The sequence below is a fragment of the Triticum aestivum genome, chromosome 5A (assembly GCF_018294505.1).
Source record: "Triticum aestivum cultivar Chinese Spring chromosome 5A, IWGSC CS RefSeq v2.1, whole genome shotgun sequence".
NCBI lineage: Eukaryota > Viridiplantae > Streptophyta > Magnoliopsida > Poales > Poaceae > Triticum > Triticum aestivum.
In genome coordinates this window covers 296,248,273-296,274,691 of record NC_057806.1, presented here as the reverse complement: position 1 = coordinate 296,274,691, position 26,419 = coordinate 296,248,273, and the positions used below count along the sequence as shown (strand labels likewise).

Below are 26,419 nucleotides of genomic sequence, written 5' to 3'. Positions count from 1 at the left end.
GCTGCGGGTAACAATGGCAGACACTACGAGCGAACGCCATTTTGTGAGAAGTGGCATGGACTGCTGGCATTGGTGCCGGCGTGTTGGACATGTGTTTTGAGTCCCACGCGGCGGTGCAACGAAGGCCGCTCGACAGTGCTGCAAGGTCTAGTGGCGGCAGCTGAGTTGACCAGACAACTGTTGTGAGCGCTGCTATGATGATCGGCAATGGCGATGCTGCAAGCAAGGAGAAGGCAATTGATGGCTGCTGCGACCAGTGATGCCGCATGAGAGATGGGTTGCGACAAGATGGCAAACGCTGTGACCAAACAGACGGCATGAACTACTATGAGCGGTGCCGGTGTGTTGATGTGTGTGTTGTGAGTCCGGCCAGCGGTGCTGGCGTGTCTGTGAGTCCGGCGGCGGTGTTGAGAAGGAGGCTGTTGCGAGTGCAGTTACAAAAACCGGTGATATTGTAAGTGGGGAGAAGGCAACGATGACTGGTCATGGTACAAGCATAAGGGCATGTACAATATATAGCTTCAAGGTGATGCTCCGTACGTCATGTAGGATTGGATGTCGGAAAAAGTATTCAGTGCTTGGGGAGAAAAAATGTGATCCGATGCATAAAGCTAAAAAAAATTGAAGTGAAAAGTAGAGATAGATGTGTAGTGAGAGTTTTACTTTCTATTCTTTGATGAGTCCCTTGCATTGGGGTTTAAAAATCAATACATATACCTCAAGCTATTTTTTATCACAGGGCCATATGCACCATTGTACATGACCTTAGGAACTGCAAAAGATGGCAGACGCTGCGACCGAACAGACGCCATGCTGTGAGAGCCAGCACTGGGATTTGCCTATAAAAGAAGATACTACAACCTTTCGGTGAATTGGAACTGGTACTCGGCAGTCACATTGGCTCCTTTAAACAAAGCCAGCCATGGTAACCTAGGATTACCCTATATTATGTCAAACAGATGAATAATTATTGATTTTGGGAGTAACGTTGTTAAATAGTAGAAAATCATGCACTACATATTGTGTTGTAAAATTGCTTCATTATTCAACCAAAAGTTGCAATTCACTAGTGAGAACCAAATATCCTTCAGATGCACACAAGCTGGAAAACCCATCCCCTTACACCACCAAACAGCTCTTTACTAACATGTAATACCAGATTGTAAACACTTTGCCAGGGTTTTCACATTGCTCCGGGGATGAAATAACCGAAAAGAAATGTAATGTAAACGCTCATTCTGTGGTCTGAACACTTATGGTTTCAGGTGCTTCGCTGCTGGCTTTTACAGCACCAACATAACTGGACATCTTATTCAGGGCACTGAGGTAAGCTCGGACACTGGATACGACAACATCCATGGCTGCGCCGCTCCCACTGCATAAAGATAAATTTGTGAGAGGGGGGAGGGGGGGGGGGGGGGGGATGCAACAAGTAACTCGGGACAGAGGGAGCAACAGATAGTAGGAAAAGCAAAGATGAAATAAAAAACCTATGAGCACGCCCGAGGGAGAGAAAGGGGGTCGAGGGGGTGGGGTAAGACTATACCTGAAGGATCGATTGGAGTTACTAGTCAAAGCAGGTTTATCGGCGCTGACATCTCCAGTGATAACTACTCGAGTGGTTGCAATTGCATCAATACCTTCTGTGACCGAAGTCATGCTATATTCTCTAAGGACAGTTGGAATCTGCATATGGTAAGGTAACTAAGTCATATCTCCTATTTTAAGCAAAAACAATAATCTGTAAAACAAAGGGACACGACACATTAGATCAAACCCTAATTCTGTGCAGAACATTTCTCCAAATTGGTAGGGCCATGTTGTGCTCGTGGAATTCAGTGTATTATTTCTGGGCAATTTGCCCCATCTAGGAAGGAGTATGACTTTGGTGGTGAATTAGAAGATGGATTAAGTGAAAGAAGAATGCCGGTTTACACATGTAAGATGATTACATCATTTTGGTTACACCAGTTTTTTTCGCAGTTAACATGAATACCAAAAGTAAACCCATTATTTGTAAGGTGCAGAAATTCTCAAGGCAAAGAAAGATGGTCTTTAAAATTTTCTTTACTGATGACACCTTTCAATAACATAAACATCACAGCATTAAAATGGACCTACAGTAAAATGGACACCTTTCAGTAAAATTTTCTTTTACTGATGACACCTTTCAGTAACATAAACATCACAGCATTAAAATGGACCTACAGTTATCACAAACTGATACTCCGTTCTTTCTCAAGCTACCAACCAAAATATGTACCAGTCAAGAAGCTAGCTATCGGTGTTGTAAAAAACAAAAGAAGATGCTATTGACCATTATCATAATCATTACGATGGTTCTAAGTTACAAGAATATATATAGGTAATCTTATTTACAAATTACTCCCTCCATCCCATAATATAATAGCGTTTTTGACACTACTGTAGTGTCGAAAACACTCTTATATTATGGGACAGAGGGAGTAGTGTTTATGCATTCTATTGAAAGTAGTTCTGAGAGTGGGACATTGCTCGCCAATAATTGTCTTCCGATGCAATGAATTTAAAAAACGTAAAAATGGTAATAAGCTACATTATGAACATAAAAAGGTTTTCTTTATCATACTGAAAGTACTCTTGACATATCTAAAAATAATACAGTAGAAGAAATAATGTAGTCTTTTACTACAAGAAAGATGAAAATAGCAACAGCTAACCTGTATTATTTGGTCAACAGCCTTGTATGCTGCATCAACTGGGCCAGTTCCAACAGAACATCCTATCTTTTCCTCTCCGTCTATAGTTATCAATTTGACAGTTGCTGTAGATAAACCAAGCGTTCCACATGTTGCCTGCAGAGGTGACACACAACCGTAAGGTAATAGTTCAACTTCATTTACGAAAAAGGAGTCCACTGAAGCTCAATTATACCTGTACATCACCAAGGGACCAAATAACCTTAGGCTGAAATATCTCATCAGACAATAAAGCTTCTATGTCTTCATCAGTTACACGCTACAAAAAAAGAAAGTTTGTACATATTAGAGAGAAACAATGCATTGAGAAAGCAAGCTCCTAATGAGTAATACGTAATAGATAGAAAAAAATAACGTAAGGCTTCCATGAAAACATGCAAAGGGAATGCTTTATAAAAATTAAAACAAGTAGGTATCAATCAATGCCATGACGTCGCCGTGCTTTACTTTTTAGACAGAGAAGAATAAAATGTATATCACTGAACATAAAACGAGTACTCCAGAAAATTATCACCTTCTTTTTCTCTGCAACCTCTTTGTAGCGTTTAAAGAAATCCTCAAATTCTTTGTCATTGATTTCATATCCAAGCTACATATTTGTACATCAAGGATGTCAATTTGGTAACAAAAAATGAAAGACAAATATGTTGCGTTAACTAGAAAATGCAACCAAATTAACCAAGAAATACCTCCACTAGTTTGGTTCTGACGGCATGCCTTCCACTGAAACAGAAGACCACAAATTGCAATTAAGGTTCAGAATCTTAAATTTGACCTAAACTACCATTGAATGTTTATCTAAATGTATTTGAGCAGGATTGCCATATTAAATTAAGCTAGTTTAGAAGCTAACAGATGACACATAATTTGGCTTATGCTTTTCTAGAAGAGTAATAAATATGATAAATAGTAGTATGCTATATAAATAAATAAAACATGTAACTATAGGTTTCCTGCATATCAAATGATTTAGGATGAGCTTCAAGAATGAAGCAATGAACATGCAAGTCCCCTACCTAGGAAGGATAGGCTGAATGTTCCTTATATTATAATAAAGAGTAGGTGAATCAACTTACTAATTAAAAAAAATTAGCAGAATTTCCTCTTTGGAATAGAAATTGGCTATTTCTACATAGGGAAGTCAGTCATAGCATAAAAGTACAAGTAAATAATTTAGCTTGTCAGTTGTCACCCCAGAAGAGTGTACATAACACCCTTCTAAATTATCAATTGTACTTGTGGTCTACCCATACATGTCTAAGAATTTGGTAGTAATCACATTATGTACATATTAAATATCTAATTATCTAAGCATTTGGAACAACAGTGATACGCCATATCATGATAGTAGAAAGCTCAAGAGAGAGAAGAAAAATATAGATGCACATATAGGAATTATGTAGAATGGCTATGGGGCCAAGATACATTTCCATGGTACCTGAGCTTCCCAAGAACAATACCAAACTCATTTGCACGTGTTAAACCAATATCATCAGGCGATATTATCTCATAAGTTCCTTTAAATTTAAGCATCCCATCCTGCACCCACACACAAAAAAAAAAATTAAACAGTTAACATGGAAACAGCAAAAATATTTGAATACCATCATCTGTGAATCAACGTATATCGTTAAGTGGCACATGGTAACCACGAAAAGACAGCAAAGACAAATGCTTACATGCTATGAAAGCGAAAACTACTCATTACTACTCCCTCCGTAAAGAATTATAAGAGCGTTTAGATCACTAGAGTAGTGATCTAAATGCTCTTATATTTCTTTACAGAGGGTGTACTAAAACCCCAATTGGGAACTTGCATAGTAATACAAACAAAAGAGACTGCAAATCTGGTTACCTGATGAATTCCACTTTCATGAGCAAAGGCATTGGCACCAACAATAGCTTTATGCGGCTGTACATGAAGTCCACTGTGCTCTTGTACCTAAAACAATTACAGAATTTGCATAAGCTCAAATTGCCTGGGAAAAAATAAGTACAAAGAATAAAAGAAAATAAGACAAGAGACATCAATACCATTTTGCTTGTCATGGTAATATGTTGCGAATTAATTCCAGTATATAATCCACCTAAAAGTTCTCGTCGACATTTGATTGCCATGACAACCTGAAAAGGGGTCAGAATATTAGAAATGTGCCAAGTAGTAATGCCTTACGCGGCGCACGTCTTTTCACTACCCAATAAGGGGAACTTGTAAATAATGCAGGCGACAATATAAATATAGCATTATGAGCTCACCTCCTCCAAGGAAGCATTTCCGGCTCTTTCACCGATACCATTGATAGTCACCTCTAATTGTCGTGCTCCTGCATAAGCACCCTAAAGGTAAGTCGAATTAGTAACATGATTAGATCAATGATAACATTATAACAAACAATCAAGTAAATACGAAAAAGGAATTACCGCTAATGTGTTGGCACTTGCAAGACCAAGATCATTTTGGCAATGAGTAGATATAATTGCATTTTCAATTCCAGGAGTGTTTGCTTTTATATCAGCAATTAATTTCCCGAATTCATGAGGGAGAGTGTACCCAACAGTGTCTGGGATGTTGAGAGTTGTCGCTCCAGCTTTTATTACTTCGTCTAGGATATGATACAGGAACTCTCGATTTGACCTGGATGACAAAGTGAAACCTATCATTCCACTGCCTTACACTTGTTCCATATAAAAAAATGTAAAAAGCAAGGTAGATCAGCATGGCTTAACAAGAATTGGCCAAGCTAAAATAATTCAAATACGCATGTTGTGCAAGCTTAAGTTCAATACGACCAAAAAATTTGGGTAGCCACCAACTACCACCTGTTTCTAATTTGCTAACAACCTTTTTTAGGATTATCACATCATTAGTCATCTTTTTCCGAGATATACTCCTCCTTTCAGAGCCATGGTAACCTTTGTACTTTGTAGTAAGCATGAACAAAATTTGCTTCAACCTCAACTCTGCGTCACTAAAATTTGGCCTCTTTGATTCAACATTATAGATAGGTATAGTTGATTTTGAGACAACACAGCATGTGAAATAGCATTTCGGAAACAGATTTCTCTAGATACAAAAATGCTGGACCTATTTTACAGCCATAACTAGAAAACTGGGCCTACAGAGAAACCAAATTTGTATTTATATATTTTTTTAATGAGAAAAGTTTGAATTGTACCTGCCGGCGTCCTCGGGGCTGAACTCGACATCGGGGCATCCAAGACCGCGCGCATAAGCAACCATCTCCCTTGCGATGGCCACCACCTGGTCGGGCGTCTTCCGCAGCTTGTGCTGCATGTGGATCTCGCTGGTAGCAATGAAGGTGTGGATGCGCGGCTTCCGTGCGTGGCGCACGGCCTCCCAGGCGGCGTCAATGTCCCTCTTGTTGCACCGCGAGAGGCCGCAGATGACGGGCACATGGCCATCCTCGCCGACGGGTGTGTTCCCCACCTCGATGGCGATGGATCGCACGGCATCAAGGTCATCCGGCGAGGACGCCGGGAAGCCCGCCTCGATGATGTCGACGCCGAGGCGGGCGAGCTGGCGCGCGACGACGAGCTTCTCCGCGCTGGTCATGGTGGCCCCCGGGGATTGCTCCCCGTCGCGGAGCGTGGTGTCGAAGATGCGAACGTAGTTGGGGTCGTCGATTCGGTCCGGTACGTACTCCGGCCGCCGCGGTGCCGCCAGGCACGCACGGACGGGGCGGAGTACGGCGGAGCGGGAGGCCCTAGGGTTCGCGGCGACGGCGGCGAGGCCATGGGAGAAGCGGCGGGGCTTGGCGGCGGGGAGGACGGAGAGGGCAGCGCGCCTGGCGAGGGGGGTGGAGGGGGCGGGGTTTAGGGAGGAGCAGCAGTAGGGTTTAGCGGAGGAGGACGCCATGGTCGGCGGCGGGGGTTTAGGGGGGGAAGCGGTGGAGATGCGGCGGTGTGGCGGCTGAGCTGGAGCCCGGAACCTGGATGACTATGCGAATGCGATGCAACAGGAGGTGTCAACCGGAGGAGGTTTTATGCTTATCCGGGCTGTGTATGATTCAGCTTTCGTAGCGGGCACGAACACGATTTGTGCGTGGTCCGCACTTGCCACTTGTGGTTTACTTCAACAACTTTGACACTCCCAAACGCTACTCCAATTTTGTCCCAAGTTCAGTTGGAATATGGCCAAAGTTCTCCCGTGAACTATACGTACTATACAGAGAGGAGAAAGGACGATCGCTGAGGCTTGATGTTAGGAGCCCTCCTAGCATGTACGCACATGGGCTTGCCCACTGGGCCGCTCATGGACCTGGCCTGCCCGCTACCCCATCGCTGCAGCTACAAGTACCAGATCCAAGGCAAGGAGCAAAACATCCAGTGGATCATGGCAACGGCACCAGGCGGCTCCCTTCTCCTACCTCGCGCTCCCTTCCTCCTTTTCTTCTTGTATCCGTTACCTGTACCTTGAATTGAAGCTTGTATCCCCTTATAAGCGAGCAATAGATCAAGAGAGAGACTAGTGGTACCTTACATCTGGTATACAGAGCCAGGCCATCACCCTTCTCCCTCAAATTTCCCCTAATTTTTCTACCACTCCCAATCCCTTCAATTCCACCGGCGAGGACGCCATGCCCACCGTCAAACCACCAGAGTGGGATGTCATGTCTGCCAAGGAGCAGTTATTGTGGTATCTCGAGAGATTATGCGCTCAGGCGAAGGAGGTGAGCTCAGTGTTGGGGATTGCACGGGTGGGTGACCCTCCCTTGGTCACCCCGCTTGTCGATCCGGCGGCCTTAACCACGACGCATGCCTCGTCGGCGCCCGTCCCCGACGTCCCCAGCTCCACCACCAAGGCCCAGGAGATCCACACGGTCGCCCATGATTCAGCCCCGGTGTGCATCGCGATGGTGCTCGTCACCTGTTTGACGGAGTGCTCGACCCAGGTCAAACACCATCAACATCGTCGACGAGGTCCATGACGCCACCACCGCTGTCCACCTCGAGCCCACAGTCGACCGCATCAACCAAGCAGCTGAGCAACTCACTCCAGTGCAGGCAACGGTCTCTAATGCTAAGGTCGTTTCTTCCGTGATGACCACCACCGATGTCGACCCCAAGGTCGGGTGCAGGAGCTCGATGCCCTCTCTGTCAACACCTCCACGCAAGTGATGAGCAAGCCGGATCACGGCGTCGTCCTCATCATCCCCAGCGAGTTCTCTACACCGATGCTGACCATGTGTTTGACAGATTACATCGTCCATGGCGACGACCCGGTGCAGCAAACTGCACACACAGAGCAGCAACCATAGCCACCACCTGTGCGAGTGAGGACCAGATACATTAGACACATGTTCAGGCCCGAGCCATGGTTGTCTTTCAAGTTTCATTCAGATACAAGCTATCAGGAGGAGCCATGTACAGGTATACATTGTAATCCACATGAATTCAGTTTTGGACTCGGTAGGAGGCTATACAGAGATGTGGTTTTCCCTCCGGTTTCTTGTTATGAGGTGATTTCCGTGGAAGAGCATTCCAGTTGTTTGTCAGTTGCACAGTTGCAATCTAGGCGTCCACCGGATCAGGCACCACCTGATGCTAAAGCATCAAATGAATTGGCATTTCTCAATGTGGATATCTCTGCAAGTTTAAGTGTTGATGCATGGTTCAGTCTACTGAGAGAATGCATAAGGAAACTCACAGTCTTCTACGTTATCTTCTGTGTGCAATCCACTTATGAACTTTGTGCTCAAGATGTACAACTGAAACTTGGGTTCAGTCAAAAAAATGTTCAGCTGAAGCTACAATATTTTGCCTGCGATTGTCGAGCAATGATGACGCGGTGCTTGGTTTTACTATCTCCTGCTGACATTGATTATGAGCTATGGCGTCGACCAGATCAAACTGAAAATTGTGGTGTGCTTGTGAAGTTCAGAATATTGCATATTTTTTAGCCCCTTCGGTCAACCTGCAACCATGGCCTTCCTACAGACTATCACCGATTTCTCTAGCTAGCATATCTGAACAATGGATATTTAACTATGACAAACATGTTGTTGTATCTATTATTCCATGGCATGAGAAATTGCACAGGGCCATGCATACCAGAAGAATGTCAGTGAATTGGTCATTTTTGAGTTGAAGGGAAATTAAGTTTCGATCTAAAGCGGACTATCTTGAGGAGCTATGTTCAATTTGGTCTGACTGCCACCATACTGCAATTATTTACTTGAGGAAAGAGGGAATTATGGAGGGAAAGATTCCCACCGTGCAAGCAACTTCTAAGGGAGTGGGGATGCATGCAATAAGAAGGCTCTGTGTCCCTAGACCACCTGCCAAACCTCCTGAAGATTATGACAAGTGCATCCTTCTTTTCGTAAGAATGCAGACTATCAATACAGCATCATCTCCAAGCTGTGTGCTGAACATGTTGAAGCCACTGTTTGAGATGCTACATCTGCCGTTGCAAGGAAACTGTGGTGCACTGTCTGATTCTTCATGTTGTCCTCTGCATTCACAGCTGGGTAGTTTTTCCTTGCTTAAATGGTATCTTCAAACTACATTCATTTCTCTAACGGCACCCCGGGGCCAGTGCAATTCTGAACATTTTCAACCTTGGATCACCAGCACAAAGGTACTATATTTCACATACTTTGCCGGCGGAAGTCGACATATGTCCCAGTTACATTTTCAAGCTTGTCATAGTGGCAGCCGGACAGTGACTCGGGAAACATCTTCTATTGGCACATTGCATACACATGCAGGTTGTATGGCCTATCTAAATCTTATCAACATTACTTTGAGGTGTTCAGAAGTAATACATGGGGTGCATGTGACCTACAAAAGCATACAGTCTTATATATCCTATATGGTGCAGCAACTAGTATGTGTTGAATACCTTACCTATGGTCTTGCCCACTGTGACATTTATTTGGAGAAGTTTGCACTGTTGTGGAAGATGAAGAAACATGGTTCAAATAATTCAGTTGTTACTGTCACTTCTTCCTTCAGACATAGCAGCAACATTTGTTCTGTTCAGAACGTCCTATTACTTGCCTGGGGGATTACTTGGAAGCTTGCTCTGTCCTAGCACATTTGAATCTGGATACTCATTGGTTCAAGGGGACAAGCATTGAGCCCAGTATAATTGATGTGTATCAAGCTGGACATCAGTCCTATGAGCTCCATTCAGATTATCATCTCTTTTATGCTATCGAATTGCTGGGGCCTCATTGGGGCATCTACCAGTTGGTAACACCTTGGGATCCTGGACGAATTGCATTGTGGCTGCTATTGAAATGGACTCGAAAAACTATTCTTCAAGGAGGGTGGGGTGTCATCGCTGCCACTGCCGGCTTCCTGCAAGGCTTCGTCGGCCACAACTGCCCCGACTTCGACAACGACAACTTTGGCATCTCATTTGATTGGGTCGCCACCGGCCACGGCCACCACAACCCTGTCATTCAAGTCAACCCCGATTTCGTCTACCACCACTACTTCAAGGTAGTCAAGGAACATCGAGTGCAGTGGGATCCAGGCGGCTCTTGGTGGTTTCGGCTTGGGGGCAAGCCGAATTTTAAGGAGGGGGGATGTTAGGAGCCTTCCTAGCATGTATGCACATGGGCTTGCCCACTGGGCCGCTCATGGACCTGACCCGCCCGCTACCCCATCGTTGCAGCTATAAGTACCAGATTGAAGACAAGGAGCAAAACATCCAGTGGATCACGGCAACGGCACCAGGCAGCTCCCTTCTCCTACCTCGCGCTCCCTTCCTCCTCTTCTTCTTGTATCCGTTACCTGTACCTCGAATTGAAGCTTGTATCCCCTTGTAAGCGAGCAATAGATCGAGAGAGAGACTAGTGGTACCTTACACTTGACGTGGCTTGCACTGAAACCAGCCGCTTGACAGAGATTGGCGGTGCTGGAGAGGAAAAGATAGAGGGGTAATGATAGATGATGTAAAAGTGGGTGTTGTATAAATTTACATCAGAAAAAAGTGTTTTTACCTCTTTAAAAATCTCTCAACTCAAACAGATGATGTATATTTAGTGATGTAAAAGTACAACTCTAAAGATGATACAAATATGAAGATGTAAAACCGGCCAACGGACGCGTGGCTATACAGCCACTTCACAACATGTTGAAATATTGGGGTGGGCCCATCTAACAATTTCTGAAAATCTCTAAGGGCCCTGTCGTGGTAATCTCACGGCAGATGCCAGGGGTGGCTTATCGTGGCTGTAGCCATGAGGACGTCGTCGGGTTCCGGAAGTGAGAATGAGCACGAGCTCAGGAGCACACGAGACGTACCCAGGTTCAGGACTCTCCGGAGAGATAATACCCATAGTCCTGCTAAGATGACTATGATCGGTAGTATACAAAGTTGCTTCTAGAGCTGTATGGCTAGAGGAGGAAGAAGGCTAGCGCTTTCCCTCTTCTCCTAGCTATGGTGTGTGTGTGGAATGAGGGCTAAACCCTTTGCATGGGTGAGCCCAAGGGGGTCTTATAGGCCAACCCCCCAGGGATACAATGGTAATACGGCCGGGTGTAGGACCCGGACGTCAGTGTCTAAGTTCGCCGGGTTCTCCGTCGGTTGCTGGGGCCTGCCTCTAGAGGGCCTCGCCGGCTACCGAGAATCCAGCCGACAGGTAGGGCCCGCCGCCTGTGGTGGCCATGTTGATTGCCTTTTGCTGTAGCATGGTCCTTGCTGAGAAGGGCCGCGTCAGGAGTCGTATGGCTACAGTCCCGCGTCGTGCGGGTAGGTGGCCACTTGGTCAGCGTGCACTGTAGCCACACCCCTCCGGGATTCGTGGGAGCAAGCGACACGGTATCCATGCCACGTCTCGTTGTCGTGGTGAGTGCAGACTCCGAGGAGGAGGAGGGGCCGGCTGCTGGGAGCCGGCCTGCCCCCAAAGCCGCCTTCTAAGGGGGCACTGTCTTTTGGAAACCGGCCGCGTGGCCCTTGTCGGCCCAGGGAGCCGTCCACGCGGCTAGTCGGCATGAGGGGCTTTGCCAGCCCTGATGTCTTGAAATTTTATTGGATGCGGATGAGGCTACCCGGGGTACATCCCCGTGACAGGCCCATGTGGTTTTATTGGCACTAGGTGTAGTGGGAAGTTTAGTCCCATCCCGAAAGTTGGAGAGGAGTTGGACCTCCTTATAAGGATTTCTCTTCAACATGCTATTGGAGCTTGAGAAGAGAAGAGGCCCTCGCGCACTCCTGCTCCTTCGCCGCGGGAATGAGCCGAGCCGAGCTCACACATACTATTATGGCGCTGCTAGAAGGAGGGCGCAGGGCCGGCCGAGGGCCTTTTGCCCACGGTCGGGCAAGATGGAAGGGATTTCCTTCTTAATTCTTGCTTGATTAGATTAATACATCTTCTCCCCTTATATAGAGAGGTTTACTTGACTCCCAAGCAAGGCTTACTTGACCCCTAAGCAAGTGCGACCCTTATCTCTAATTAACCCTAAGACTAACGGGCTATACTGCCAGCCCAGGCCATTACGTACTCTAACATTACACCCCACCTGGACATGCATCTTGTCCTCGAGCTGCAGCCTAACCAACTTATAACCATGACTCGATGCAACAAAAACCTAACACCTAAAAACAAGCCTTTTACATCTCGGCTTGTTATATTACTCTCAACCTGAAAATGGACTGGGATGCTTTATTTTGGACCCCTTAACAAAAAGTGGACACCATCCGCATGTCAGACATGCACGTGTACAACCACCTGGATCCCATGGACACCACCTGGACACAAGGAGTGCATGTGTATGGCCACCTGGAAGTGGTCGCAAGAGCGACCAGCAGAGGCGCCCTCGCGGCGGCCGGCGGCGGAATGCAGTGGTGCTACGCGGTGTGCTCCTGTTGGTGACACCCTGCCTTCTCCCCGTCGGATGGCTGTTGGTCTACACTGCACAGGGAAGAGTGGAGGGCTTGCGATGGAGAATGACGAGGAGGGGTGTGCCCCCCAACTGCCGATGTCGCAGACTTTGAGGTCGCTGCCCGCGGGAAAAACAGCTGATGTCTACTACACACCCTTCTTCTTGTAGACGTTGTTGGGACTCCAAGTCCAAAGTTTTCTAGGACAGTAACAAATTTCCCTCAAGTGGATGACCTAAGGTTTATCAATCCGTAGGAGGCGTAGGATGAAGATGGTCTCTCTCAAGCAACCTTGCAACCAAATAACAAAGAGTCTCTTGTGTCCCCAACACACCCAATACAATGTTAAATTGTATAGGTGCACTACTTCGGCGAAGAGATGGTGATACAAGTGGTATATGGATGGTAGATAAAGGTTTTTGTAATCTGGAAATATAAAAACAGCAAGGTAACTAATGATAAAAGTGAGCACAAACGATATTGCAATGCGTTGAAATAAGGCCTAGGGTTCATACTTTCACTAGTGCAAGTTCCCTCAACAAGAATAACATAATTGGATCATATAACTAACCCTCAACATGCAACAAAGAGTCACTCCAAAGTCACTAATAGCGGAGAACAAACGAAGAGATTATGGTAGGGTACGAAACCACCTCAAAGTTATCCTTTCTGATCTATCTATTCAAGAGTCCGTAGTAAAATAACATGAAGCTATTCTTTCCGTTCAATCTATCATAGAGTTCGTACTAGAATAAAACTTAAGACAGAAATCAACCAAAACCATAATGTCACCTAGATACTCCAATGTCACCTCAAGTATCTATGGGCATGATTATACGATATGCATCACACAATCTCAGATTCATCTATTCAAACCAACACAAAGTACTTCAAAGAGTGCCCCAAAGTTCCTACCGGAGAGTCAAGACGAAAACATGTGCCAACCCCTATGCATAGGTTCATGGGCGGAACCCGCAAGTTGATCACCAAAACATACATCAAGTGGATCAATAGAATACCCCGTTGTCACCACGGGTATCCCACGCAAGACATACATCAAGTGTTCTCAAATCCTTAAAGACTCAATCCGATAAGATAACTTCAAAGGGAAAACTCCATCCATTACAAGAGAGTAGAGGGGGAGAAACATCATAAGATCCAACTATAATAGCAAAGCTCGCGATACATCAAGATCGTATCACCTCAAGAACACGAGAGAGAGAGAGAGAGAGATCAAACACATAGCTACTGGTACATACCCTCAGCCCCGAGGGAGAACTACTCCCTCCTCGTCATGGAGAGCGCCGGGATGATGAAGATGGCCACCGGTGAGGGGTTCCCCCTCCGGCAGGGTGCCGGAACGGGTCTAGATTGGTTTTCGGTGGCTACGGAGGCTTCTGGCGGCGGAACTCCCGATCTATTCTGCTCCTCGAAGTTTTTAGGGTATATGGGTATATATAGGAGGAAGAAGTACGTCGGTGGATCTCCAGGCTGTCCACGAGGCAGGGGGGCGCGCCCCCAACCCTCGTGGGCAGCCCGGGACTCTTCTGGTCCATCTCCGGTACTCTGTGGGCTTCTTCTGGTCCAAAAATAAGTTTCGTGAAGTTTCAGGTCAACTGGACTTCGTTTGATTTTCCTTTTCTGCGATACTCTAAAACAAGGAAAAAACAGAAACTGACACTGGGCTCTAGGTTAATAGGTTAGTCCCAAAAATCATATAAAATAGCATATAAATGCATATAAAACATCCAATGTTGATAATATAATAGCATGGAACAATCAAAAATTATAGATACGTTGGAGACGTATCAACAGCATGCCCGCCGCCCGTGGGGGAAACCGCATGCCCAAGATCCCCGACGCAGCGGACGAGATCGAGATCCTTTGCGCGACGAAGGGCAATTTGGAGGAGCGGTAGCTGCAGACCACACATCTCCCGCACACGCCGACACGCTAGGAGGCCGCGCGCAGCAGCCTGCAGCCTCACTGCCGCCGACACGTGGCGGGTAGTGATCCAAGCCGGAAGCGGTGACGGCGACGGCGGGAACTTGATCTGCTGGATGGGGACGCCTTGGGGAAGCGATGATGGCGACGACGGAAACTTAATCTGGTGGATCGGGACTCCCGCCGGCGCAGTCGATGCGCGGCCGGAGCTGACCGGCGGTGGCTACTGCAGCGGAGCACCGGGCGCGGCGGAGGCCGCCAGGAGCGGCGGCTGCCACTGCAGCCAGGGCGGGGCGGTGACCGGCAGTGGCTACTGCAGCGGAGCGCCGAGCGCGGCAGAGGCCGCAGCCGGGTGCCGCCCGTAGGACCCGGCCAAGAACAGGTGGATCTCTTGGACCACCTGGGTTAGGTCCCGCAGCACCCCGAACAGCTCCTCCGAGGTGAGGACGGCGGGGGCGGGCGCGACGGAGGATCCCAGCACGGGCAGGAGTGGGGCGACGGTCGTGGTGGTCGCCGAAGGCGACGAGGTGACCGGCAGTGGAAGAGACGGGTTGGGCAGCAGTGAAGACATGATCGAACCGAAGCTAGCTGATACCAAATTATTATGGCGCTGCTAGAAGGAGGGCACGAGAGGGCCGGCCGGGGGCCTTTTGCCCACGGCCGGGCAAGATGGAAGGAATTTCCTTCTTAATTCTTGCTTGATTAGATTAATACATCTTCTCCCCTTATATAGAGAGATTTACTTGACTCCCAAGCAAGGCTTACTTGACCCCTAAGCAAGCGCGAGCCTTATCTCTAATTAACCCTAAGACTAACAGGCTATACTACCAGCCCAGGCCCATTAGGCCCATTACGTACTCTAACACATACACGCTTATTTTTGTCGCTCAGTAACGAAGAGTTTTTTGACAGCTGGGCCACGATCTGAGACGTCGGATCGTGGGTTGTCACAGACTCAGATGTGGGTCGAGCCTAACTGCCACGAACAGATCACATCTACTCCACGTGCTATGCCCACCATCGTTCCTCTGTTGCTGCTGCCGCCGGTGACTTCATTGTCGGTGTCAAAACCGGCAGATTTCGGGTAGGGGGTCCCGAACTGTGCGTCCGAGGATTGATGGTAACAGGGGACAAGTGGGACACAATGTTTACCCGGGTTCGGGCCCTCTTAATGGAGGTAAAACCCTACGCCCTGCTTGATTGTATTCAATGAATATAGGGGTTACAAGAGTTGATCTACCTCGAGATCATAATGGCTAAACCCTATTTGTCTAGCCTATGAGAATTCTGATAGCCTCTACGGACTAAATCCTTCGGTTTATATACACACCGGAGGGGCCTAGGGTTATACATAGTCGGTTTGTGGGGGAAGGAAATAACATATCCGGACACCAATCTTGCCTTCCACGCACATAGGAGTCCTACGCGGATACGGGGGAAAGTTTTCTGCTTTTATCTTCACGGCCCATCTGTCCGGCCCATATCAAATAGTCCGGACACCCGAGGACCCCTAATCTAGGACTCCCTTAGTAGCCCCTGAACCAGTCTTCGATGACGATGTGTTCGGCACGCAGATTGTCTTCGGCATTGCAAGGCGGGTTCCTTCTCTTAGTCATTTTAAGATAACTCCCTGCACACAGGATCTGTATCCGGCTCTATACAATTAATATAACCCTTAGCCACGAAGGCAAGATATCAAAATAAAGCAGTGTCATTTACTGACAACTTTTTCGGTGAAGCGTTGATACGTCTCCAACGTATCTACTTTTTCTCACGCTTTTCCTCTTGTTTTGGACTCTAATTTTCATGATTTGAATGAAACTAACCCCGGACTGACGCTGTTTTCAACAGAACTACCATGGTGTTATTTTTGTGCAGAAATAAAAGTTCTCGGAATGGAACGAAACTTTGCGAGGATTTTTTATATTAATAATAAGAATTTCTGGAGCCAAGACCTACCGGAGAGGGGCCCCTGGGTGGGCACAACCCACCAGGGTGCGCCCCCTCTCCTGGCGCGCCCAGGTGGGTTGTACCCACCTGGTGGCCCCGCGGACCTCAACCCTAACACTATAAATTCCTATTTTCGGAGAAGAAATGAGGGAGAAAAAATTATCGCAATCCACGAGACGGAGCCGCCGCCAAGCCCTGCTCTTCCTCGGAGAGGGGGATCTTCGTTCTTCGCCATCACCAACCCTTCTCCATCGCCAATTCCATGATGCTCCCCACCGGGAGTGAGTAATTCCTTCGTAGGCTCGCTGGTCGGTGAGGAGTTGGATGAGATTCATCATGTAATCGAGTTAGTTTTGTTATGGCCTGAACCCTAGTATCCACTATGTTCTTAGATTGATGTTGCTATGACTTTGCTATGCTTAATGCTTGTCACTTTATGCCCGGGTGCCATGATGATATGAACCGTTTATGAATTCATCATTATATCCATGTTCTAGATCCGATCTTGCAAGTCTATAGTCACCTACTATGTGTTATGATCCGGCAACCCCGGTATGACAATAACCGGGCCCACTCCCGGTGATGACCGTAGTTTGAGGAGTTCATGTATTCACTATATATTAATGCTTTGTCCCAGTTCTCTATTAAAAGGAGGCCTTAATATCCCTTAGTTTCCAATATGGACCCCGCTGCCACGGGAGGGTAGGACAAAAGATGTCATGCAAGTTCTTTTAATAAAGCACGTATGACTATTTACGGAATACATGACTATATTATATCGATGAACTAGAGCTAGTGCCGTATCGCCCTAGGTTATAACTGTCACATGATGAATATCATCCAACAAGTCACCGATCCAATGCCTACGAACTTTTCCATATTGTTTCTACTAAGTTACTGTTGCTATCATCACTGTTACACTTGCTACAAAATTACTTCTATCACTGTTACTGTTACTATTGCTGTTGTCACAACTATTAAAACTATCAAACTACTTTGCTACTGATCACTTTGCTGCAGATAATTAATCTCTAGGTGTGGTTGAATTGACAACTCAGATGCTAATACCTTCAAATATTCTTTGGCTCCCCTTGTGTCGAATCTATAAATTTGGGTTGAATACTTTACCCTCGAAAATTGTTGTGATCCCCTATACTTGTGGGTTATCAAGCGTCACATTTGGCTCTTTAACATTTCAAACCGTTTTCACGCCTCACATTTTGCGTTTCGAGGCATGGCCCTCATTGGCACGTCCTGTCAAAATAGAGATCGTGCCCGCCCATTGCGGGATTATCATCAATACGGTTTTGGGTAATCCAACTGTGTTGTTCGCACGATTTCTTTGGGAACAAGCGAGTTTTAAGGCTCGAGAGGGGGGCCTTTGGTATTTCACCGCCTATAAGAAGGTAAAGATTCCTCCTTTTTCCCCACGCCTTCTTCCAGCTCCTGCCTTCCCTTCCTCTGAGCTCAAACGCCCAAAATCTCAACCTTTCCACCGCCACCAGCCTCTCTAGCCATGTCTGGATCCGGTTCTAAGGGCAAGTGGGAGGCCTCCTCCGTCACCGAGAAGGATGTCAAAGAGCTCCGGGGCACGGGCTATCTGTCCGCGGACATCGCGCACAGGCTCCCTGCCAAAGATCAGGTCACCCCCACTCCGGAGCCCGGCAAAAGGGTTGTATTCATTCCTCATTTCCTCCCAGGGTTAGGGTTTCCACTCCAACCCTTCGTCCGGGGCCTCATGTTCTCTTACGGGCTAGATTTCCATGATCTAGCCCCGAATTCCTTCCTCCACATATCGGCCTTCATCGCCGTATGTGAAGCTCTACTCCGCACCCCCTCCCACACTTCGTCTTATGGCTCAAGGTTTTCAATATGAAGTCGAAGGTGGTTCATGGGCAGCACGCGGACTATGGCAGCGCTATGGTAAGCAAGCTTCCCAACACCGTCTGGCCAAAGGGGGCTTTCGTGTAGACTGTCAAGGTGTGGCAGCAGGAGTGGTTCTACATCACCGAACCCCGCGACGCCAAGTGGGCTACCACTCCTGACTTCAGATCCGGACCCCCTATGAGGCTCACCTCGTGGACCACCAAGGGCCTGGATTTAGGATCCACAGCGGAGGTGCAGATGCTGCAAAAACGCATCACCAACATGATAAGCAAAAACACGGTCTCATAAACGTGATTCAGGTCATGCTCTTCCGCCGCACTCTTCCTTGGCAACTCCGGACCTCTCACATGTGGGAGCTTAATCCGGAGGAGCCACGGACCCTGAAGCGCTTCTTTGGTACAACGCACGAAGACATTTGGAAGCAGCTCTTCAAGGCCCAAAAAACGTGGCCGAAGAAGACCGAGGACATCGGACTCGACATCGAGAATCCGGCCTCAACAGTAAGCATATCCTTTCCGAAGAAGTATCCGGTCAGTATTTTGAACATAACGTAAGTCACATTGCCTGTCTTTCGTACATGGCTGGACGGCGACAGTGGAGCAGATCAACTGTTCGGCAGCGCTGCCTGAAGACCCAGCCACACCCCAGTTAACAAAGATGCTGGTCCCGGCGCCGTATTAGGCGCCGGAAAAGAAGGCCAAGAAGAAGAAGGGCAAGGAGGCCAAGGGCGGCCCCCGCCACAAGGGTCCCTCGGACGCTATGTCCGGAGATACTGAAGCCCCCTCCTCCCATGAGGGAGACGAGGAAGAGGAGGAGGAGGAGGTGGTGGAAAGCGACTCCCCTCGTAAGGGGAGGAAGAAGAAGAGGGCGGCCTCCGAAGACCCGAAGGGGGAGGCGCCCAAGAGGGGGAAGATGATCCTCTAGGACAGTTCGGACTTGGATGCCGAACTGGTTCATAAAAAGCCTCCCCGGGCGAAGCCCCTGGCCACATCGTAAGTATTTAGATACTCACTGTTTATCTTCACTTTTCCTATTTTCATTATATAAGTTATTATGGCATGTGCCTTTCAGCCCTCTCCGCGATCTCCTGAACACTTCGCTATCGGAGGGGAGTTCTCTGCCACCTGAGATGGCAGAGAGCGAGACGCCACCATGAGGCCCGTCGCCTATCACCATGGACGACACCGAGCCGAAGGACCTCTCCCGGCCGCGGAGGGGCGGGCGAAGCTGTCGAGAAGGCGCCTGAGGTTAATACCTCGGTTGCCGAAGACATAGGGGAGGCGACCCCTATGGCGACCGACGATGGGCCCCCCAACAATCCGGGCCCTAGTCGGGCACCATTTCGGAGACCAATGCAGCTCCGGGATCAGGTGAGCAGCCCCCTTCAAAAGAGGGGGGAGGAGTATCAGCTCCTTCGGCGACCTCCGCTAATCCGGAGGCGTCGAACGCTTTAGCGGAAGCACTGCGACGTGCTTCCATCGTGGAGGAGCACCGCCCCTGATGGGTGTGGTGGTTGAAAAGGTTCAGTCTGCCAAGAGCGGGCTGAACAAAGCCTTTACCAGCCTACTGACAGGCTTCAAGGTATGCGATGTAATGCTCTAAACACTTTTCCATATATAGAGGAATATACTTGTACACAGAGAGTACCCCCTGAGGCTCTGTCTGGTGTGGAAAAAACCGGACAGAGGATCCACATACAATTTGGGAAAGCTAACATACTTCTCTGTTATCGTAACAGGTTTCCCTGTTGGCGGAAACTGCCCAGGCCACAGAAGTTTCCAAACTCAATCGGAAGCTCAAGTTGGCCGATGAAGAGATCGACCGCGTTAACAAGCGGTTCGATGAGACACAAGGTATGTGTATAGTGTTAAAACTTTAGTTGTATATCATAAGTGATAGTTATGTTCAGAGATTAACTCGTGTAATGCATTTGATTATAGTTGGTGCAGCCAAGGTCAATACCCTCAAAGGCGCCCTTGCCCAAGCCCAGAAAGAGGCGAAGGCAAACAAGGCAGCCGCTAACAAAGCGGCTGCCGAACTGGAGACCGAGAAGGCCGCCCGCCGTAAACACGAAGCTCGGGTGGCCGAAGTTGAGCAGGAGCTGAAAGACACCATCAACAAATGCGAAGATTTGGGGGAGAAGGCTTTGAAGGAAATATGCCCTAGAGGCAATAATAAAGTTGTTATTTATATTTCCTTATATCATGATAAATGTCTATTATTCATGCTAGAATTGTATTAACCGGAAACTTAGTACATGTGTGAATACATAGACAAACAAAGTGTCCCTAGTATGCCTCTACTTGACTAGCTTGTTAATCAAAGATGGTTAAGTTTCCTAGCCATGGACATGTGTTGTCATTTGATGAACGGGATCACATCATTAGATAATGATGTGATGGACAAGGCCCATCCATTAGCTTAGCATGATGATTGTTTAGTTTGTTGCTATTGCTTTCTCCATAACTTATACATGTTCCTATGACTATGAGATCATGCAACTCCCGAATACCAGAGGAACACTTTGTGTGCTACCAAACATCACAACGTAACTGGGTGATTATAAAGGTGCTCTACAGGTGTCTCCGATGGTGTTTGTTGAGTTGGCATAGATCGAGATTAGGATTTGTCACTCCGATTGTCGGAGAGGTATCTCTGGGCCCTCTCGGTAATGTACATCACTATAAGCCTTGCAAGCAATGTAGCTAATGAGTTAGTTACGGGATGTAGCATTATGGAACGAGTAAACAGACTTGCCGGTAACAATATTGAACTAGGTATTGAGATACCGATGATCGAATCTCGGGCAAGTAACATACTGATGACAAAGGGAATAACGTATATCGTTATGCGGTTTAACCGATAAAGATCTTCGTAGAATATGTGGGAGCCAATATGAACATCCAGGTTCCGCTATTGGTTATTGACCGAAGACGTGTCTCGGTCATATCTACATAGTTATCGAACCCGTAGGGTCCACACACTTAACGTTCGGTGACGATCAGTATTATGAGTTTATGTGTTTTGATGTACCGAAGGTAGTTCGGAGTCCCGGATTTGATCACGAACATGATGAGGAGTCTTCAAATGGTCGAGACATAAATATCGATATATTGAAAGCCTATGTTTGGACATCGGAATGGTTCCGAATGAGTTCGGGCATTTTCCAGAGTACCGGGAGGTTATCGGAACCCCCCGGAGAGTATATGGGCCTTATTGGGCTTTAGGGAAAAGAGAGAGGGGCTGCCTAGGGCAGGCCCCCCCCCCCAAGGCCTAGTCCGAATTGGACTAGGGGGGAGGGGCAGCGCCCCCTCCTTCCTTCTCTTCTCTCTTTCCCTTCCTTCTCTCCTACTCCTACTTGGAAAGGGGGGAATCCTACTCCCGGTGGGAGTAGGAGTCACTAGAGCATGCCATAGTAGAGGGTCGGGCCTCCCCTTCCTCCACTCCTTTATATATGGGGGAGGGGGCACCCTATAGACACACAAGTTGATCATTGATCTCTTAGCCGTGTGCGGTGCCCCCCTCCACCATAATCCACCTCGGTCATATCGTAGCGGTGCTTAGGCCAAGCCCTGTTCCGGTAGCATCATCATCAACGTCAACACGCCGTCATGCTGACGAAGCTCTCCCTCGACACTCTGCTGGATCGTGAGTTCATGGGATGTCACCGAGCCGAACGTGTGCAGATCGCGGAGGTGTTGTACTTTCGGTACTAGGATCGGTCGATCGTGAAGACGTACGACTACATCAACCGCGTTGTCATAACGCTTCCGCTTACGGTCTACGAGGGTACATGGACAACACTCTTCCCCTCTCATTGCTATGTGCTACGTCTTGAGCTTGCGTTGGTTTTCCTCGAAGAGGAAGGGATGATGCAGCAGAGTAGCGTAAGTATTTCCCTTAGTTTTTGAGAACCAAGGTATCAATCCAGTAGGAGGCCATGCTCAAGTCCCTCGTACCTGCACAAAACGATAGCTACTCGCAGCCAATGCGATTAGGGGTTGTCAATCCCTTCACGGTCACTTACGAGAGTGAGATCTGATAGATATAATATTTTTGGTATTTTTGGTATAAAGATGCAAAGTAAAAAGTAAAAGCAAAGTAAAAAAGCAAAGCAAGATTAAAGTGATGGAGATTGATATGATGAGAATAGACCCGGGGGCCATAGGTTTCACTAGTGGCTTCTCTCAAGAGCATAAGTATTCTACGGTGGGTGAACACATTACTGTTGTGCAATTTACAGAATTGAGCATAGTTATGAGAATATCTAGGCATGATCATGTATATAGGTATTGATAACCCACAAGTATAGGGGATCGCAACAACTTTCGAGGGTAGAGTATTCAACCCAAATTTATTGATTCGACACAAGGGGAGCCAAAGAATATTCTCAAGTATTAGCAGCTGATTTGTCAATTCAACCACACCTGGAAACTTAGTATCTGCAGCAAAGTGTTTAGTAGCAAAGTAATATGATAGTGGTGGTAGCGGCAACAAAAGTAAAGCCAACAAAAGTAATGTTTTTGGTATTTTGTAGTGATTGTAACAGTAGCAGCAGGAAAGTAAAATAAGCGAGAACTAGTATATGGAAAACTCGTAGGCACCGGATCAGTGATGATTAATTATGCCGGATGCGGTTCATCATGTAACAGTCATAACATAGGGTGACACAGAAGTAGCTCCAATTCATCAATGTAATGTAGGCATGTATTCCGTATATAGTCATACGTGCTTATGGAAAAGAACTTGCATGACATCTTTTGTCCTACCCTCCCGTGGCAGCGGGGTCCTATTAGAAACTAAGGGATATTAAGGCCTCCTTTTAATAGAGAACCGGAACAAAGCATTAGCACATGGTGAATACATGAACTCCTCAAACTATGGTCATCACCGGGAGTGGTCCCGATTATTGTCACTTCGGGGTTGCCGGATCATAACACATAGTAGGTGACTATAGACTTGCAAGATAGGATCAAGAACTCACATATATTCATGAAAACATAATAGGTTCAGATCTGAAATCATGGCACTCGGGCCCTAGTGACAAGCATTAAGCATAGCAAAGTCATAGCAACATCAATCTCAGAACATAATGGATACTAGGGATCAAACCCTAACAAAACTAACTCGATTACATGATAAATCTCATCCAACCCATCACCGTCCAGCAAGCCTACGATGCAATTACTCACGCACGGCGGTGAGCATCATGAAATTGGTGATGGAGGATGGTTGATGATAACGACGGCGACGAATCCCCCTCTCCGGAGCCCCGAACGGACTCCAAATCAGCCATCCCGAGAGGTTTTAGGGCTTGGCGGCGGCTCCATATCGTAAAACGTGATGATTTCTTCTCTTTGATTTTTTTCTCTCCGAAAGCAAATATATGGAGGTGGAGTTAGAGTCGGAGACGCAACAGGGGGCCCACGAGGTAGGGGGGCACACCCTAGGGGGGGCGCCCCCATCCTCGTGAGAAGGGTGTGGGCCCCCTGGTCTTCATCTTTGGCGAGGATTTTTTATTGTATTTTCTAAGATGTTCCGTGGAGTTTCAGGTCATTCCGAGAATATTTGTTTTCTGCACATAAAACAACACCATGGTAATTCTGCTGAAAACGGCGTCAGTCCGGGTTAGTTCCATTCAAATCATACAAGTTAGAGTCCAAAATAATGGCAAAAGTGTTTGGAAAAGTAGATATGACGGAGATGTATCAACTCCCCCAAGCTTAAACCCTTGCTTGTCCTCAAGCAATTCAGTTGACAAACTGAAAGAAAGAAAGAAAAACTTTTACAAACTCTGTTTGCTCTTGTTGTTGTAACTATGTCAAGTCAGTATTCAAGTTTTCAGCATAGATCATAACTAACCACATTTGCAATAATTCTCAGGTCTCACAATTACTCATATCAATAGCATAATCAACTAGCGAGTCATAATAATAAATCTCGGATGACAACACTTTCTCAAAACAATCATAATATGATATAACAAGATGGTATCTCGCTAGCCCTTTCTGAGACCGCAAAACATAAATGCAGAGCACCTTTAAAGATCAAGGACTGACTAGACATTGTAATCCATGGTAAAAGAGATCCAATTATGGTCATATTATATAAATTAATAGTGATGAATGCAAATGATGGCTGCGCTCTCCAGCTAGTGCTTTTTAATAAGAGGGTGATGACTCAACATAAAAGTAAATGGATAGGCCCTTCGTAGAGGGAAGCAGGGATTTGTAGAGGTGCCAGAGCTCGGTTTTGCAATAGAGATAAATTGTATTTTGAGTGGTATACTTTCATTGTCAACGTAACAACAAAGAGATGGCGATATCTTCCATGCTAAACACATTATAGGAGGTTCCCAAACAGAATGGTAAAGTTTATACTCCCCCTCCACCAACAAGCATCAATCCATGGCTTGCTCGAAATAACGAGTGCCTCCAACATACATCAGGTCCCAGGGGGAGTTTTGTTTGCAATTAATTTTGATTTAGTTTGCATAAAGCATGGGACTGGGCATCCCGGTGACTAGCCATTTTCTCGTGAGTGAGGAGCGGAGTCCACTCCTCTTAGGAATAACCCGCCTAACACGGAAGATAAGGACAACCTTTGTTGATACATGAGCTATTCGAGCATACAAAATAGAATGTTTATTTGAAGGTTTAGAGTTTGGCACATACAAATTTATTTGGAACGGCAGGTAGATACCGCATATAGGAAGGTATAGTGGACTCATCTGGAATAACTTTGGGGTTTAGGGTATTGGATGCACAAGCAGTATTCCCGCTTAGTACAGGTGAAGGCTAGCAAAAGACTGGGAAGCGACCAACTAGAGAGCGACAACAGCCATGTACATGCATTAAAATTAATAAACATTGGATGCAAGCATGAGTAGGATATAATCCACCATGAACATAAATATCGTGAAGGCTATGTTGATTTTGTTTCAACTACATGTGTGAACATGTGCCAAGTCAAGTCACTTAAATTATTCAAAAGAGGATACCACCCCATCATACCACATCATAATCATCTCAATAGCATGTTGGCATACAAGGTGAATCATTATAACTCATAGCTAATCATGCATGGCACAGGCAACTATGATCTCTAATTGTCATTGCAAACATGTTTATTCATAATAAGCTGAATCAAGAACGAGGGACTCATCATACTTACAAAAACAAAAGAGGTCGAGTTCATACCAGCTTTTCTCATCTCAGTCAGTCCATCATATATCATCATAATTGCCTTTCACTTGCACGACCGAACGGTGTGAATAATAATAAGAGTGCACGTGCATTGGACTAAGCTAGAATCTGCAAGCATTTAATAAACAGGAGAAGACAAGGCAATATGGGCTCTTGGTTAAATCAACAATAATGCATATAAGAGCCACTTCTACAATTTAATTATGGTCTTCTCCTACGGACCCCCAAAGAAAAGAAAAGAAATAAAACTATTTACACGAGAAAGCTCCCAACAAGCAAAAGAAGAACATGAAATATTTTTGGGTTTTCTTTTTAATTATTACTACTACAGCAGAAAAATAAACTACTACTAATTTTTTTGGTTTTTCTTAAGGTTTAACAAACACACAAGAAGAAAGCAGGAAAAAGAAAATAAACTAGCATGGATATTATAGTGAAAAAGTATGAGCACCGACATCTAGCAATGAGTGTGTGAACATAAATGTAATGTCGGTGAGAAATACATACTCCCCCAAGCTTAGGCTTTTGGCCTAAGTTGGTCTATGGCCACGGCTGGCCTGGCGGATATCCATAATAATAGTTGTTGGGGTCGTACTGCGACGAAGAATAGTTGGGATCATACTGTGATGAAGAAGACTCTGACTGCCACTGGCTGACAGTCATCTCTGGATCCCAAGAATAAACAGATTGTCGTGGAGGCTCATCTTGTGGTTCCTGTTCTGGCTCCTCGGCTGGTGCAGGGTTCCGGTAGGCGTGAATATCCATCAACGGAACAAGGTACATGCCTGCAGTCAAATCAAACAAAGAAGGAGCAGGCAAGGTAATAGTCTCAGGATGAT

The 26,419-nt window shown here is 46.5% G+C and overlaps 1 protein-coding gene across 1 annotated transcript; it reads right to left on the bottom strand.

Annotated features, from left to right (window-relative positions):
• Positions 1–1,020: 1,020 nt before the first annotated feature.
• Positions 1,021–6,723, bottom strand: LOC123103026 (2-isopropylmalate synthase A). The gene is made up of 12 exons (XM_044524512.1): positions 5,915–6,723; positions 5,160–5,373; positions 4,995–5,075; positions 4,773–4,862; positions 4,594–4,680; positions 4,177–4,277; positions 3,428–3,461; positions 3,253–3,327; positions 2,914–2,997; positions 2,700–2,834; positions 1,547–1,686; positions 1,021–1,375 (listed from the first exon to the last, which is right to left on the bottom strand). Exons 1-12 carry the CDS (start codon positions 6,613–6,615, stop codon positions 1,234–1,236), a joined length of 1,884 nt encoding a protein of 627 aa, XP_044380447.1. The 5' UTR covers positions 6,616–6,723; the 3' UTR covers positions 1,021–1,233.
• Positions 6,724–26,419: the final 19,696 nt, after the last annotated feature.